The sequence below is a fragment of the Chaetodon auriga genome, chromosome 2 (assembly GCF_051107435.1).
Source record: "Chaetodon auriga isolate fChaAug3 chromosome 2, fChaAug3.hap1, whole genome shotgun sequence".
Lineage (NCBI taxonomy): Eukaryota > Metazoa > Chordata > Actinopteri > Chaetodontiformes > Chaetodontidae > Chaetodon > Chaetodon auriga.
In genome coordinates this window covers 25,894,640-25,912,141 of record NC_135075.1, presented here as the reverse complement: position 1 = coordinate 25,912,141, position 17,502 = coordinate 25,894,640, and the positions used below count along the sequence as shown (strand labels likewise).

At 44.0% G+C, this 17,502-nt stretch overlaps 1 protein-coding gene across 1 annotated transcript; it reads left to right on the top strand.

Annotated features, from left to right (window-relative positions):
• The first annotated feature begins 1,862 nt into the window (after positions 1–1,862).
• On the top strand, positions 1,863–16,765 carry unm_sa1614 (un-named sa1614). Its single transcript, XM_076747601.1, has 28 exons — positions 1,863–2,211; positions 4,446–4,518; positions 4,599–4,744; positions 5,677–5,751; positions 6,060–6,109; positions 6,658–6,787; positions 7,038–7,123; positions 7,277–7,352; positions 8,197–8,277; positions 8,388–8,485; positions 8,605–8,674; positions 9,575–9,662; positions 10,072–10,120; positions 10,265–10,440; positions 10,893–11,026; positions 11,203–11,294; positions 11,488–11,674; positions 11,941–12,026; positions 12,131–12,246; positions 12,424–12,491; positions 12,610–12,717; positions 12,947–13,220; positions 13,570–13,737; positions 13,854–13,917; positions 14,894–14,937; positions 15,769–15,923; positions 16,106–16,231; positions 16,556–16,765. The coding sequence occupies exons 1-28, from the start codon at positions 2,086–2,088 to the stop codon at positions 16,628–16,630; spliced, it is 3,021 nt and encodes a 1,006-aa protein (XP_076603716.1). The 5' UTR covers positions 1,863–2,085; the 3' UTR covers positions 16,631–16,765.
• Positions 16,766–17,502: the final 737 nt, after the last annotated feature.

Here is a 17,502-nt window from a genome sequence, read left to right as displayed (position 1 = left end):
TATGCAATGATCTGTGATTACAAAGTGTTACAAACAAATATCAACTTCTTTTATTAATTTGTAATATTTTAGTTTAAATTAACTTGTGTTACTGGATTTAATGTCTTAAAACCATATCCTCGATGCAACTCAACCATCAGAGATTTGGGTGTGTTATGCCAGTAGCGGCTAATGTAGCCTTGAGCTGTTAGCCTCAAGGAGATATTAGGAGCTGCGGAGGTCTGTTTTCAGCACCAATAGTAATAACAAACTGGATGTAGATATTTAGAAAATATATACTGTATGCTGTACGGATGAGGTCAGTGTTAATGCTGTAATAACTTGTTGACCAAAACATCACACACAGAGAGCCTGATAGACGTTAATCAAACTGTGCTCTTGATTTTCAGGCTGATCAAAAGGAAGTTAGAAATGGTTTATTTACATACACTCGCTGTGATTGTTTCCTCAGTTGGAGCAAACATTGGCTTGATGCCTCAGAGACTGGAAAGGAAATGATGTCAGAAGACAAGTATGAGTTCAGTTGGTGCCAAAAATATTTCAGCGGCTGTCAGACAACACAGTTATGTTACAGAACGCTAATGGGTCGGTCAGTCAGTCAGTTGGTCGGTCGAGAGTCTGTCAGTCAGTCCGCCCACCACTTTGGTTCAGACTGAAATATCTCGACTATCGGATGGAATTTTTGTGAAATTTGTACAGATGTTCATGTTCCTTGCAGGATGAACCTCACTGACTTTGGTGATTCCCTGACTTTTGTTCTAGCGCCACCATGAGGTTTGCATTGGTGGTTTTCTGTAAAATGTCTCAACAACTTTTGGAAGAATTGCTGTGAAATTTGGTCCAGACATTTACGCCTCCCTCAGGGTGAACTGTGGCGACTGTCTAGCAGCATTGTTGGGCTGATTTATGTCCAAAAAATCTGCAAAGCTGACATCCCATCAGCCTTAGCTATGCTTGTAGTTGTTGCTAATTAGCAAATGTTAGCACGCTAACACGCTAAAGTAAGAAGGTAAACATGATACCTGTGAAACATCAGCATGTTAGCATTGTCATTGTGAGTATGTCAGCATGCTGATGTTAGCATTTAGCTCGAAGGTAGAAAGTTTTGCTCTTTCATAGAAAAAACAAGTCTCTCAATAAAACCATAGAGATTTTCAGATTAAGGTAATTTTCAAGTAAAATAATTATAAAAATATTGTTATTAAGGTGGTTAGGGAGAATACAAACTACATTTTTAACGTCTTTGAACTCATTTTCAGCAGCTTTGACAGGCTTTGGGCAGCCATGGTGTAATGGGATGTTCAATCCACCTCAGTTCTCGGTCAGCAGTGCGCGCGGCCGCGGCACACAGCCCCGCCGCCGTCACCGTGAACGCGCCTCTCCATTCTCCATGCGGGTTGAATAAAGAAGCAAAAGCAGAAAAAAAAAATCAGCTGATGATGAAAAGACATGAAGCTGTTCCTGGAGCGGGGAGCAGAGACCGGTTTGATTGCCTCATCTAAACCCGGTCCCGGTGTCCGGGAGGTCCGGTTCTGCGCTCAGACTCTCCGCTCTTTGTCAGCCGGTTCACGCACGGAGACCCGGGGCGGGTTTGAGGGTTTTTCTCTGAATGAAGCAGCTCCGCTGGAGAGAGACTCGCTGGCTTTAACACGCTAATGATCCGGGAGCGTTTTAATTTCTCGGGGTTTGTGTTGGATCCGCGCCGGTCGGATTTGTGTCCTGCTGGATTTAATCACCTTTTGTTTGCAGGAAGAAGCGTCTGATGCTGCGGCTCGCAGTGAAGTCTCAGTGACGGAGGACTCACCGGAGCAGGTCTTTAATTAACGCCTTTATCTGCCTCTTAATGCTAGTTTGCCTTCACGGGACTGTGGGAGTGCAGAAACACCGCTGATGGGATTATTTCACCTTAAACTGTTTTTCATATCATTTTATTATTTATCATAATTGTTTTCCGGGGGGCGGCTTTAAGGTTCCGCCTGGTTTCCTCAGCCTTTTGTGTGGAATTGATCTGTCAGCCCCGGACTCTGTTAGTCTGCTCCGGTCCTGTCCCGGGTGGTCCCGGTGTGTCCCGGGCTGAGGAGCACAATGCCGGAGTGCATGTCAGTGCCCGACTTCTTGGAGGAGGTTCAGGAGGACTGGAGCTCCCCGACAACCTCCTCCTTCACCTCCAAGATGATCAGCTGCAGGAACACCGTCTACCTGCTGGAGGAGGTCAGTGCTGACACAGAGGGTGGTAATAGTGTGGTACTAGTAGTAGTACTAGTGGTAGTAATCAGTCTTAATACTAACAGGGGACTGGAAATGTACTACGATCATGTGGGAGGTGTCTTCCGCCAGATGAATGAGAAAGCCAGTCCTGTTTGTTTCCTCTACTCTATATTCAGGGCCGGAGTTATCTTTGGGGCCCCCGGGGCAAATATGAGCTGCTGGGCCCCCATTAACCCCCCATCTCTGTGTACATCGGTAGTGTAGGTTCAAATCAATGCAGTCATGAGCATTTTCAGAAATAACATGTATATTCTTCCAATTTGCATCAGCAAATTCGTGATTAAAGAAATTTTTTTCCACGACATAATGACGAAACATTTTTAATAAACACAAAATGTTCACTGAGAAGCTGCAGTCCAAAGTTTACAGTCCCAACAACAGAAGCATGATGAAGGTTTTTATGCTTCTCTTTGGACGCCTCAAAGAGTCTCAGTCTCTGAGCCCAACCATCCCGTGTTTGATCGATCACTGCTGAAAAGGATATTTTGTGTCACTCACTTTTTCCCACTACGAACCAACTTCCTACTCTGAGATTGATGATGGCTCATTTTTGCCTCGGGGGTCCTTGCGGGTTAATCCAGTCTCACCAGAGTCCACGTCTGTAAATGTCTTGTTTTTTCCGACCAAAAGTCCAACGATGAATTGATTAACTAAAAAAATTTTCTGTCCATCAGCAAATCAATGAATTGACTAAACGTTATGAAGCGTTTGTGTAGCTGTGAAGTTGCTCTGCTGCTGTGTGATGTCTGTTTCTGTGTGTGTTTGGGTGAGGGGCCCTTAAGACCAGCGAGCGTCAATCAAACACACACACACACGTACACACACACACACACTCTGTCGGTCAGTGGAGTCATTGACCCGAAGACTTCAGATCCTCGACTGGCCTGAAAAACAGCGACTCAAGTTGCCCCCCCCCCCCCGCCCTCTTTATACCCCCAACGGAGTCTGCATATGTTACCGCGGCAACAGATAAATCCTCATTAGTATTCATTGTTATTTTGTGGTAATGAGGAGGAGCCAGAGAGATGATTATGAATGAGTATATGAGTTAATCTGCAGCCTGCACACTGATCCCAAAGCACATGTGAACAGGTTGGAAAAAGCAGGAAAGCTGCTTTTTATCAAACAGGTGGTGAACAATAGTACATCTCACCTGTTCGCTTGTGCATGTGAAGACTCATTTACATACAGAGACGCCCCCAAAAACACACAAACCCCAACTCTGCTGTCAGCCATGTCAGCATGAGGGTCAACTATTGTTGATCAGCCACTAATGCGTCAACTTTGTCTTATTTTTCTGCATCTTTGAGCTCCAGAAGTAACCATAACTAAACCAGGTGTGTTTTAAATAATCTGTTTTTATTTCTAATCTAATGTAGGAATTTGTTAACCTGCCTTTGCAGCTACGTACCACTGCAGCTTTGTTGATCCTTGGGGAGCTGATAAATCAGATTTTACTCACAGAAATGAACACACGACTGATGAATGAAGGTGTTTGAAAGCAGAAACTGTTTGTGGATAAAATAGAAAGAGATCAATGACGACAACAACAAAGCTAAATACTTCATCACATAAAAATCTGAATAAATCAGTCCTGATCATTTATTTTTAACATTGCCAATAACAGCATTTTGACATGTCACTGTAGGAAAAGCATGTGTGTAAATAATGACATTAATGATGGCTGAGTTCCATTTCGCTGCTGTAGTTTCAGGGTCCTGGTGTTCTGTATGATGTCATGGCTTTACAGGAAACTTCAATACAACAGAGACACAGTTAATGTTGTTAGAAACATGGGTGCTTTTCCTACTATGACATCCCAGTAGAAACTGGGAGGCAAAATGTGTGAGGAGAGACATATTTACATCGTGATCGTCATCGTATTAATTAACCAACTCGACGTCGGACTGAGCTTCAGTTTAAAACGTCTGACTTCAGCTGCTTCGTGTGGAGATTCAGACTGATGAGACTCACACAGGAATGTAGCTGCCTGTTGTCAGAGAACAAAGCTCGTCCTCTGTGTGCGTGTTGAGTCAGCAGGTGAATTGGTGCCTCTCTGCCCCACACACACATACACACACACACACACACACACACACACACACACACACACACACCCACACACACACATTCAGCAGATTCACATACTGTGAATGAGACTGTGTGTGTGTGTTCAGGTTCTGGACAGTGACCGTTTGGTGTTGCAGAAGATGAAGAAAGCTGCTAAAGCCAAATACACATCAGGACAAGGTACACACACACACACACACACACACACACACACACACACACACCTTACTTCCTGTGCTAACAGTGCTTCCCTCTGTCAGACCACGTGTCTCACCTGGAGCAGTACATAAACGCGATGGAGAAGCTGTCAGTCAACTGTCACTCAAACGGAGAGACGGAGGTCGGCTCGGCCTTCTGCCGACTGGCCGACTTTTCTAAAGAGCTCCTCTCTCCGATGAAGAACCTGGTGAGTCATCAGTGACAGCAGTATGATGTCACAGAGGTCAGAGGTCACAACACCTGCACCATTCCAAACTCCCTTGAGAAACCGTCTGTTTAAAAGTTGCAGTTGGCATGATACTGATCCAGTCCAAACTCCAGTGGTGGTTCATCCCAAACTCAAAAACAAGAAACTTTGATTACAAACTGAGTCTTAGCCAATCCCTTCTAAACTCCACTGAAAAACCATTTCATTAAAAACATCAGATAGCTTCACTGGTTCATTCCAAACTCCACTGAGAAAACTTTGAGTTAAAACCAGATGGAGCGTAGCAGTTGCATGCAAAACCTCCACTAGAAAAACCTCTGATTTAAGATCATTTGGCTTTTAACTTGTCTTTTCTGTGATTTGTTCCTGACCGGATCTTTTGAAACTAAACTGAAAACCCTCTAATTAAAAATCTATGATTCTGCATAATGGCTCCATCCCGAACTCTTATTGGAAAAACTCTGATTATCAAACAACCAACAAAATTTTATTACTTGACTGCTTCCTTCCAAACTCCATCAGGAAAAACATCTGATTACAAACCAATTGGGTCTTAACTGGTCCGTTCCAAACTCCATTTGGGAAACTTCTGATTACAAGCCAACTGAATGAGGTTGTTTGTCTCCTCAGCACCCATTACCATCAACGAATGTACGAGATGCTGGGTGTTTCCCCTGCCACACTTATTAATTTCGACAGTGGAAGTTAATTTAATTGTATTTTCAGGGAGATGTGCAGCATTTTAAAAATGAAAGTCGTCGTCATCTTACTGTTGTTCACGTTCATGTGAAGTGTTAGATTATTGCCCATGATGCCTTTCAAATGGAGTTTTTTTCTCAAACAAAGATGACCACTGTGTGTGTGTGTGTGTGTGTGTGTGTGTGTGTGTGTGTGTGTGTGTGTGTGTGCAGTTAAAGAGCATGCTCCACAACATCAACTTCTTCCTGGACTCTCTGGTTAAAGGAGACCTGAGGGAGGTGAAGGGGGTGAGGACTTTATCTTTACTCACTGTTTTCACATCACCTGGATGATAAATATAAACTGCTCTGACGCACATTTCACCACAGTCATCATTATCGTTTCTGCTCCTCGTGGCCTCATGGTGGCGCTGTCTGTCACCTGACCGTTCTCATTAAAGTTCATGGTAATGATCGGATGTTGGATCTGAGAGTGCAGGAGAGAAAGAGTTCCTCCTCCTCGGTAAACTTAATGACCCTAATTTAAGTGTTTACAGCCTCATCAGCACCGTGGATGTAAAATTTCCTCCTCTGGCTCTCTGACTGTCTCTTTGTAGGATCTGAAGAAGCCCTTTGACAGAGCATGGAGGGACTATGAGAGCAGATTGTGAGTAATGATCACACTGAATCTTATCTTTAGTACATTAAGTACAGTATTATTACCCTTTTTCAAATACCCTGGTTGTGTGTTTGTGCCTGTAAATATCATCAGCACGGTTTCAGAAACCTGGATAGGTTCTTGTCCGGGTTTTGAGAAACCTGAATATGACTGCTGGAGTCCTCTGACAGACGTCCGGATACTTCCTCCACTGGAGTTTTGAGTACTTCAGTAGTAATTAGAACTCGACGCACACGGACGAGCGCTCCCGCTGTCGTCTTTTTATAGGAGTTTTAAGAGTTTTGATGGAAAATACATCTCTCTGCCTCTTGAGGCACCATGGAACAGTTGGATAGATGGATTCATGCAGACTGATCCTTGTGAAGCATGTAACATCTATTTTATATGAGACAGTTCGTGTAGCTGCATACATCCCCTCAGACTTCAATGGGAAGACGAGCTGGGCTCACGAACGCATCGATGGTTAACAAGTGGTGGAGTTCATTCTGTTTTCAACATCTGACCGTGTGTGTGTGTGTGTGTGCATGTGTGTGCAGTAAGCAGGTGGAGAAGGAGAAGAGGGAGTTAGCTCGTCAGTATGGGATGGTGAGGAACGAGGTGAGCGGAGGAGAGATTGCAGAGGAGCTCGAGAAGGAGAGACGCTCCTTCCAACTGAACATGTGTGAAGTAAGTGGTCCGTCCTCCTCCCGCCTTCACCTTTACCTCCTCAGTCTTCTTCCCCTTCTTCTTCTTCTTCTTCTTCCTACTGCTCCACCTGCTTCTCTTTCTCCTCCCCCTGCTCCTCCTGATCTTCCTCAGACTCTTCCCCTCCTCCCTCTGCTGCACCTTAACTATTCTGTTAAAAGCATGTCCATCACAAAGTGTGTCTCCGTCTGCTTGTCCAATAAAAGGACTCCTCCGTCTCTCTGTCTCTCAGTATCTGATTAAGGTCAATGAGATAAAGACAAAGAGAGGAGTCGACCTGCTGCAGAACCTCATCAAACACTACCACAGCCACAACAAGTAAGAGCACACACACAATCCCCACAATCTGACTGTGTGAACAGGTTCATGATTCATCGTTCATAATGCACGTCCACACGCACCAACAAGCCTACATGCGGTAAACTGACACCGTTGTATTTACTGTGCGTGTGCGTGCGCGTGTGTGTGCAGTTTCCTGCAGGAGTGTGTTTCCACCACTCAGAGGTTGAAGCAGTACATGGAGGAGCTGAACGGAGTCCTGACGACGGTACGACGAGTAACAGCTGTGCGCTTTAATATCATGTCTGTAATGAACACTGCAGCTAACAGGGGGTGCTAGCAGACTGTCGCAGTTGTGTTTTGCCAGATTTTTTTTTTTCCTGATGTTCAAGTACATCCACTCAAGTACTGCACTTAAGTACAGTTTTGAGGTACTTGAACTTTGCTTGAGTTATTTCCGTTTCATGGTACTTTATACTTCTTTTAAAATTCAGAGGCAAATATTCTGTTTACTCCACCTTTGATCTCATTACTTCACAGAGTCAAGTTAATAATTCAAAAGAAAGTCAACAAATAAATGATGGTGTTTGATTAAAGATAAAAGTTAATTGATCTCTTGGTTAAGCAGCATATATTGGGAAAAATAATCCCCACCTTTACCAGCAGTACATTAAAGTAATGATCACATTAATGCATCAATAATTAGAAATCAGTATTAATATGTTAGTCTGAAATGGGACATTCTGCATAAAGTACTTTAAGTATGTTTTGATGGTAATACTTCTGTATCTTTGCTGAAGTAAAAGTTTGAATGCAGGACTTTTACTTGTAGGAAGTATTTCTACACTGTCGTATTACTACTTTTACTTAAGTAAAAGTGCTTCTTTCTCCACTCAGCCAATCATATGAGAGCTTATCATAGTTTCAACTCTCTTCACATTTTGCCTTTATTTCAAAATAAGAGCACACTGCTCTTCAAAATAAATTGATGTAAGCTTAAGAAAATAAACCCTCTCACTGTGCTTGAATGATGAAAACAGCAGCATGTTGGTCTGGATGAGTTCAGCCACATCTGGAGAACAGGACTCAGGTGAGCTGTGGTGTGTCTGCAGGTGAAGCAGCGTCAGGAGGAGGAGAAGAAGCAGCTCGTGTCTCTCAGAGATCAGCTGAGGCCGGTCGTCCACACAGAGCAGGTCAGAGACACAAACGCCGACGCTGAGCAACATTATGATAGTGTTCAACAGGTCATTCATGTGTGTGTGTGTGTGTGTGTGTGTGTGTGTGTGTGTGTGTGTGTGTGTAGGACTCTTTACCAAAGCAGGTGTACAGTATGCATCAGCTGCTGGGAGACAAACAGTACGGGACAGAGAGGACAGGGTTCCTCTACAAGAAGAGTGACGGGTAAACACACACACACACACACACACACACACACACACACACACACACACACACGAACAAACACACTGAAACGCTGGACACTGACCCTCAGTGTGAAACTGTGTCTGTGTGCGTTTCAGGTTGAGGAAAATGTGGCAGAAGAGGAAATGTTCAGTTCACAACTGTTACCTGACCATCGCCCACGCTACTGTGAGTTCACCTGTGTGTGTGTGTGTGTGTGTGTTTGAGATTTCCTGATGAATGTTTGTTTGGGACGTGTGCTCATGTTTGTTAGTGAGATAAGAAGCAGAGTTTATCAGAAAACTAACATGTCTTGTTGTTGTTGTTGTTGTTGTTTTGTCTCTTGCGTTGTGAATGAAAGAACACTGACGTTACTGCTTCATACAAGAGTTGATCACCTGGATCAAAACAAGGTCTTCGTCTACGTGAACAGATATACCTGAACATCAGTCCAATTAATGAAAAAGGAGAGGGCGCCATCATGAACCAAAAAAAAATCAATAATACTAATAATAATAATGAAAAGAGGAGGAAAATGTGGCTGCCTGATTCCTAGAAACAAAATTTCTAAACACAGGATAAGTAATTTATGGAGCAGATCTTTAAGCTGTAGCAGAGAGAAACATGTTATTTAATTTCTGTTGCACTTTTTTTTTACAGTATACAATAACTGTTCAGTGTATTTACACTCAGGAATCACCTCTCAGTGCAGTAGTTTTGATTGTTAGAGGCTCACTGTCAGTTATGTTATTCAGCATTTCCTACTGCTGCTGCTTCACATTAGAACAGTGAGCTGTTAGATTAAACCAGATCAAAGCTGTAATTATTATTGACTGACTTCTCTATTTATGACCTTTTTTAATTTTAATCTTTTATTGTTTATTTTTATTACATTTTAATCTCATGTCTATATTTGATAAACATTAATCTCTAGTAGTTTTTTCTACAAATCTTTTTATTAATTTATTCCTCGTCCCAGTTTGTTAGTCACCTGTAAAACACTGTAACCTGCATGAGTCTTGATGAAAGGTGTCATACAAATAAAGATCTGATTGACTGATACTGATCACACCCTCTTCTCTCTCTCAGCCTAACAAACCTCCAACCAGACTCAACCTGCTCACCTGTCAAGTTAAACCCAGCGTGGAAGACAAGAAATGCTTCGACCTCATCTCTCGTAAGACACACAAACACGTACATACTTGTACTTGTGAGGACGCTAATTCATGTAATGCATTTCTTAGCCCCTTACCCGAACCTTAACCATCACAACTACATCACATCACCATCACATCACAGCCTAACCCCAAGCCTGAGCCTAACATCACCCTTAAAAACAAGCCTTAACCATCAACCCCTTTGAAGTTGTGAGGATCAGCCAAAATGTCCTCACTTTCCAAAACTGTCCTCACTCTGTTGGTTAAATACTTGGTCCTCACTATGTAGCAAGTACAAGAACACACACACACACACAGGGACATGATACAGATAGAAAATAATAAAACCGGGGTGTGTGTGTGCGTGTGTGTGTTTGTATATGTATACACAGTAATTGTATCGTGTATAACAGACACTTTGTTCTCCAGATAATCGGACCTACCACTTCCTGGCTGAGGACGAAGCTGAATGTGTGGCGTGAGTCAAAACAAACTTTATTCTGACCAGCTGCTGATCTCGTCTCATACCGGCGTCGCCCTGTATTTATGTTGATTAACATAAGAATTAAACGTATTAAATGTGTGTGTGTGTCTGTGTGTTTATCTGTGTGTGTGTGTTCAGCTGGATCTCGGTGCTCAGTAACAGTAAGCAGGAGGCGCTGAGCGTTGCTCTGGACGGGGGGAGGAGAGGAGGAGGAGGAGGTGGGGAGAGCAGCGTGGAGGATCTGACTCGGGCCATCACTGATGACATCAGACGGATGCCAGGAAACAACAACTGCTGTGACTGTGGAGCTCCAGGTAACCTCTGTCAGTCAATCAATCAATCAATCAATCAATCAGTGCATGTTGTCTTCTCACTCCACCTCATCTCCACCCTCCTTCAACCAAACATGAACGTTCCAGCTCCAGGAGAAACTTTATTTCACCAGGTTGTGTCAAGAGAGACCAACAATCAGGCGACAAATAAAATAAACACAATAACAAACGTCATCAGATACACAGTGGAGTTGGATTATTGATTATGGCATTTAACAGAAAGTGATGGATTAATTGTTGAAGACTTCAGTTTTTATGTCTAATAAACCAAATGATTAAACGAGTAAATAAAAGGAAATTTGTTTGATAATGACACTAATCATTAGTCCTGATTAGATGCATTCTTTCTGTCAGTGAAATTCATCTCTCTCTCTCTCTCTCTCTCTCTCTCTCTCTCTCTCTCTCTCTCTCTCTCTCTCTCTCTCTCTCTGTAGATCCTGGATGGCTCTCGACCAACCTGGGTATCCTGACTTGTATCGAGTGCTCAGGGATCCATAGAGAGATGGGCGTCCACGTCTCCAGGATCCAGTCTCTGAGTCTGGACAGTCTGGGGACCTCAGACCTGCTGGTAGGTTTGTCCTGTTCGCAGTAGTTTCTTCAGTCTGTTCTCACTGTGTGGTCAGAATAATGAGGTTAATTTCAGACCTTACATTCACTTTTTCACATGGCTGTAACTTTGTTTTATAAGTGACTTTCTGCTGGACCAGAGTGCAGGTGGTCACTTCTGTCCGTTCTCTCTCCCAGCTGGCTAGAAATGTTGGTAACGCTGGTTTTAATGAAATACTGGAGGCGAACCTGCTGAGTCCCTCACTGAAGCCCTCCCAGCACAGCCACATGTGAGACATGCACACACACACACACACACACACACACACACACACACACACACACACACACACAAACACACACACACATGCGCAGTTATACGTTATTCTAATAAAAATAGTTTTTTTTTTTTTAATGAATCTGATATTTGTGTGTGTGTGTGTGTGTGTGTGTGTGTGTGTGTGTGTGTGCGTGCGCGTGCAGGGCAGAGCGTAAAGACTTCATCCTTTCAAAATATCAGGACGTTCATTTTGTGAGGCGGAGCCACAGCTCAACTGCAGCGCAGCGACTCGGCCTGCAGGAGGCGACCAAGAGCTGCGACATCTACAGTCTGATCCAGCTGTACGCTCAGAGGACGGAGCTGAGCCAGCCGCTGCACACGCACATACAGGTACACACAGGTACACAAAAGTACAAACATACAGGTACACATGTATACAGGTAGACGCAGGGACACCAAGGTACACACATACAGGTACATGCACGCATACGCACACAGACAGGTATACACATAGTAACAACTGATTGGCTGAAACAGACGGAGCCATCTGATTGGCTACAGATAATTCCCCGTGGAATACATCCTAAAATACATCTGTGAATCCTTCTGTGTGTAATCATTAATACTGAGACTGAGACACACAATCATGCCAACAGGAGAAAGGGGAGACAGCGCTCCATCTAGCCGTCCTATTGGCTGACAGGACGTCGCTGCACATCCTGGACTTCCTGGCTCAGAACTGGTCGGTCTGCTCTGACAAAGTTTAAGAGTGATGTCACCTCAGTGTGTGTTCGTGTGTCCACCTGTGTGTTTACCTGCGTGTGTGTTCGTTTTGTCCGTCCTCAGCTCCAACGTGGACGTGCAGACGTCAGCGGGAAACACGGCGCTGCACTACAGCTGTCTGCACAACAAGAGCGACTGTGTGAGACTGCTGCTGAGGGCCAGGGCCAACATGCACATCAGTAATACACACACACACACACACACACACACACACACACACACACACACACACACCTCCCCGTGACCTAAACCCTGAAAACACGTCTTAACCCTGAAACAGTCAAAAATGTCTTCCTGCTGCTCGTCCTGCTGGTCGCCCTGACGACATCTGAGTAACATTTTACTGTTTTCCACAGAGAACGAGTTAGGAGAGACCGCTCTGGACGTGAGCCGCAAGCTGAAGCACGGCGACTGTGAGGCACTGGTGAGGTCACAGCTTCGCCTCCGAACATGTGACTGATGATGTCAGTGTTAACCTCACTGTTACTCACTCTGTGTGTGTGTGTGTGTGTGTGTGTGTGTGTGTGTGTGTGTGTGTGCAGCTGCAGCAGGCCCAGTCCAACCAGTTTGAGCATCATGTCCATGTGGAGTACGAGTGGAGGCTTCGCCATGATGATCTCTACGACAGCGACGATGACTTCGATGACAAGGTAACCATTACTTTAACTTCTGTTTGAACTTCTCAAAGCTGCTTTCCTTCATCTTTCTTTTACTCTTGTTCCTCCTGCTCTCAGAGTCTTTGTTCTCTGTCTTGGTATTTAAGAAAATGTAGCTTAATGAAAAACCATGACTGTAATTCTAATAATCATTTTAGTTCAGTGGTGCGACTCTGCTCGCCATCAAACTGTGTGAACTAACTTCACTCCTGCTCTGTTTCAGAACGGTCCGGTGAAGAAAGAGCGCTTCTCCTCTTCCTCGTCCTCCTCCTTCACCTCCTCCTTCTCCTTCTCCTCGCGTCCCTTCAGCTTCAATCAGTCCACCCCCTCCTCCATCACCCCGTCGTCCTCTGGAGCAGCCGGAGGAGGTCTGCTCAGCGTCGGGAGGAGGCTTGCCATGGCGATGGAGCTCCACAGCCGGCCTTCTGGCTCCGCCTCCAGTCCCCCTCCTCCTCCCCCGTCCTCCCCTGCACCTCCACTGCCCCCGAGGGTCAAAGGTGAGCTCAGATCCTGACTGTTGTGAGTTTTATCGTTACATCTGAATTATTCTAGAAGTTCATGAAGAACAGCTTGTCTTCCAGTAATAACAGAAATAATAAAGAGTGTGAACAAATGAAGTTCTGTCGCTGGTAAAAGCCTGGTGAAAAACAATGGACGAAGGGTGGATTTACCTGAACTATAATGTCAGTAATTTGTGCCGACTGAGCGAGTTCTACAGAGATTGTAGTTCAAGACAGCAGGTCAAAATGGAGGAGGTGTTTAGTTTCCAACAGCAAATTAAAAAGAGCAGATCAGAAATCAGGGATCAGAAATTCTTAATCATCTCTACTTCCTGTCGTCCTCCAGCTCCCAATGTTCCTCCTCCTCCCCCTCCTGCTGGGGGGGAGGGAGCCGGGGAGGAAGACGAGGAAGAGGGGGAGGTCTTCTTCCCCCTGACAGGAAACAGAAAGTCGACCCCTCCCCCTCCCATCGCCGTCCGACACAAGAGGAGCAGCTCTGAGTCCAGCAAGCACGGTAACAACTGAGACACGCTGCAATTAATCTGTCAAAGAGATGCTGTGTTATTAACTCTGTGTATGTGTGTGTGTGTGTGTGTGTGTGTGTGTGTGTGTGTGTGTGTGTGTGTGTAGATTACGGGTTGCCAACCAGCCCCAGGATCTACAGCGGTCCAGACTCCTCCTTTAAGAAGTGTGTGTGAGTATCTGAGTGACAATCACGTCAAATTTACACATACATTCACATTTTATTACATTAAACCAAAAGGCAGCAGTGATACAAAGTGTGTAACATCAAAATTTAATAAACATGCGACACGTCCTGAGCACATGAAGAGTCTGAAGCTCAAATAACTTGAACAAAAGTCAACAAACACCTGAAGCGCTGCAGTGCGTCAAAACTTTTGAGCCAGCAAGCAGAAAAGTCCAAACAGTTTGCTGAAAGTACTGAATTAAAAAGAAAAGGTTTAAATAGATCATTAAATTAAACAATAAGACTTGAAAGTCCAGTTTGTCTAAAAAGGCAACTTAGAAAGGTTCTTTATTTAAGCACTTCGACGTAGCATCACCTGGATGGATGAGCATCCTCAGACTCACAGGTCAGTGTGAAGGATTTAGTGGCATCTAGTGGTGAAGCTGCAGATTGCAGCTGCAGACTGAAGTAGTTCCTTCAACATGCTGAAACTAATATGTTTTCTTATAAAAAATAAATGGCTGCACTGTAAAACTTTCTAAACTTGGCTTTGATTTGTATCTAAAATTCTTCTGAGATTCCAGAAATACCGAATATGTCTGGCTGAACTTTGTGGAAGTGTGTCTAAAATGATGCAGCAGATGTAAAATATTTCCATTTGATGGAAAGGCGGAGGCATAAAAAACATCCTGTGTTCACATCCTGTGAGTCTTTCCCTCAGTGGAAACATTAAAGAGCTTCAATGACGAGTTAGACACGATACACAACATGTTCGTCTGCTACATTTAAATCAAGTGAAGAAGAAACGCATGACTTAAGTCAGGAGTTTATTTTTATCAGTGTGCGCTGAAGCGTGAGAAAACACTTCCTCCGCTGGCCTGAGAGACTGTACTGACCTCCGGTGGACTGACGCTGAATTACACAACAAATAATAACCTGTCTGTCTGTCTGTCTGTCTGTCTGTCTGTCTGTCTGTCTCCAGGCCGTCTTCTCCTCTCAGCTCGCTGGCTGAACGACCCGACAGAGGTACTTCCTGTCCAGAAACGTCTGTTTCATCTGTTTGGAGTCTGATGAATCTCTCATGTGTGACTGTTTTGTAGATGTTAGCTCGCTGTGTTGACCCTGGAGCTCAACCAGTGGAATACTTATACAACAGATTAGTTCATGTTTTCATCTTTTTTATTCTGTATTATCGCATTGTGATGATCAGTCAATTAATTGATTATTTGATCAAGACAAAATTAATTGGCAGCTATTTTGATAGTCAATCGTTACATCATGTTTCAAGCAAGAACATTTAATTACTCAAAGTTCTCCTGATCTTCATGATTTCCTGGCGTGACATCATAGTAAATAGATGATGCCACCTTTTGGTGGAAAATTTGGTGAAAACTCTTTAATGTTTTCTGAAATTTTATAAACCAAACAATCAATTGATTTAATTGAGAAGATAATCTGCAGATTAGTTGTTCTGCTTTATTTCCGGCCACTTCTTCTACATTTTGACATTCTGACAATATTCTTATTTTTTTCCACCTTTTTTCTTTTGCTTTAAAGCACATTTATATATTGTTTGATATATAATTTAGAGAAGAAAAAATATTACAAACATAAAAAATCCTCAATAATAAAAATAAGAAAACAAGCTGCTCAAAAAGTTGTTAAATTAAAGTTAATGAATATTTGAATAATGAATCAATAATTAAATGAATGAAATGGTCAATGAAATCTGTCAACTGATTGATTGTCCATGTTAACATTCGAACACTTAAACACATCCTCATAAAGCTTTTTTTTAATTTTTATTCCATAAAGTAACTTGACATTGAAACGGTCATTTTCGTTTCTCTCTCTGAGGTTTCCGGAGGGCGGACAGTGACGGTAGCTCCTCCCACATCCTGCACCCTGCCAGTAAAGCCCCGCCCAACGGGTCTCCCACCAATCATCGTTCTCAAAGCTTTGAGAGTGAACGAAGAGGCCCCGCCCCCCAGCCGCTCCCTCGTAGATCATTGGTGAGTTCTTCAGAAACCTTTAACTCCCTAACAGCTGTCAGCAGCCCAGAGACCCTCTAAGAGCCACAGTTTGGGTCGTTAAAGTAATGTGCTACACATTACATGTTACTTATAAAAAAAAGTCATGTATTTATATTTATCAGTATTACAGTTTTTCAGTGTTATTTACTTACATCCATCAGCCTCGGGGATCAACGAGCCGCCGGGTCGAGGCGCTGTACGACTGCCAGGCCGACCACCACGACGAGCTGAGCTTCTCTGAGGGACAGGTGCTGGTGGTGCTGGGACAGGAGGACAGCGATTGGTGGGTACGTATCATCATCCAGCGTACGAAGTCTTTTACATCTGCAGAATCACATACTGAAGACAGAACAACCCTGACCAAAAACAGCTGGGACGCTCGACTTTATTCAGTTTGTAAAAAAGTGGGCGGCGACATGTTGACCGCCGTGTGACATCATCTCAGGAAGCATCTGGGAACTGAAGACGCTCAGGCTGAAGTTGTGAAAGTGAAATTCTTTCTCTTTCTGTATCGTCTTTGTTTTCAGTTTTCAGTTGAGTTTATGTCAAAAAGGATTAACAAAGTATGTGTGTGTGTGTGTGTGTGTGTGTGTGTGTGTGTGTGTGTGTAGCATGGGTACATAGAGGACGAACCGGACCAGAGAGGTTTGTTTCCGTCCTCCTTCGTCCAGCAGCTCTTGGACTGACACGAACCTGGACTGAACCAGACCAGGACTAGTGCAGACTCAGGACCAGTTCAGATCCGGACCACGTCAGTCAACCTGGAGAACCAGAACCTGGAGCTCAGGAGAACCAAACCACAACCAAACCACATCAGTACTGTGCAGCCGAAGCTGAGCCGATGATCTGAGATGGACCAGGTCAGACTTTTTTTTGTCCTACTCCACCTCGCAGGACCGGACTGATCTGGTCTTGACCAGCTCCAGCATCCTGTGAGTTCACACCAGACTAGATCTTTGTGTGGTTCGGGTCATGTGATAATGTTGCCATGGGGACGGCCACGCACAGACCAATCAGCGATGCTTCAAGGCTGATGTTGACAATACTTTTATTTATTTATTTATTTATTGAAAATTAAAATATTTTACTAAGCACACAGAGAACGACAGCTCACTTCAAAATAAAACAATCCGCTGGACTTTTATTTTGAAGTTCAACTGAACAACTTTTTTATGTTCTAATTTATCGTTATTGATCCTGTGAAGATGCCGCAACAAAAGCCACTTCTGTCCCATTTCAGGCTCCGCCTCCACGGAGGGGGCGGGGCTTACAAGGTCCAACACGCGACCAGGGCACAAGGGATTGTGGGATACTGAAGACCGAAGGATAAATGCCAGTCGTCTGCTCTCAGTTCAGGTAAAATCGGTCTGTAAATGTGGGCACCAGAGGAGGCGGAGCCTGAAATGGGACACAGCTGATGCTTCCAGCTGCCTTAGATGTCACAAGACGTCAACGCTGCGATGAGTACGGCAGCGTCCTGCCGCCACTGTTACACAAATGTATCGCTCAGTTTGCTGGTTTTTCATGCTGTAACGGCATTTTCTATTTATCACTTCAC

What these genes read in the sequence shown, in the direction of transcription:
- unm_sa1614 (XM_076747601.1), top strand. Translation starts at nt 2,086, where the DNA reads ATGCCGGAGTGCATGTCAGTGCCCGACTTCTTGGAGGAGGTTCAGGAG. An exon ending in ACGATGACTTCGATGACAAG is followed by an intron (nt 12,718 to 12,946) that starts GTAACCATTACT and finishes GCTCTGTTTCAG; the next exon opens with AACGGTCCGGTGAAGAAAGA. An exon ending in TCCTCCTTTAAGAAGTGTGT is followed by an intron (nt 13,918 to 14,893) that starts GTGAGTATCTGA and finishes GTCTGTCTCCAG; the next exon opens with GCCGTCTTCTCCTCTCAGCT.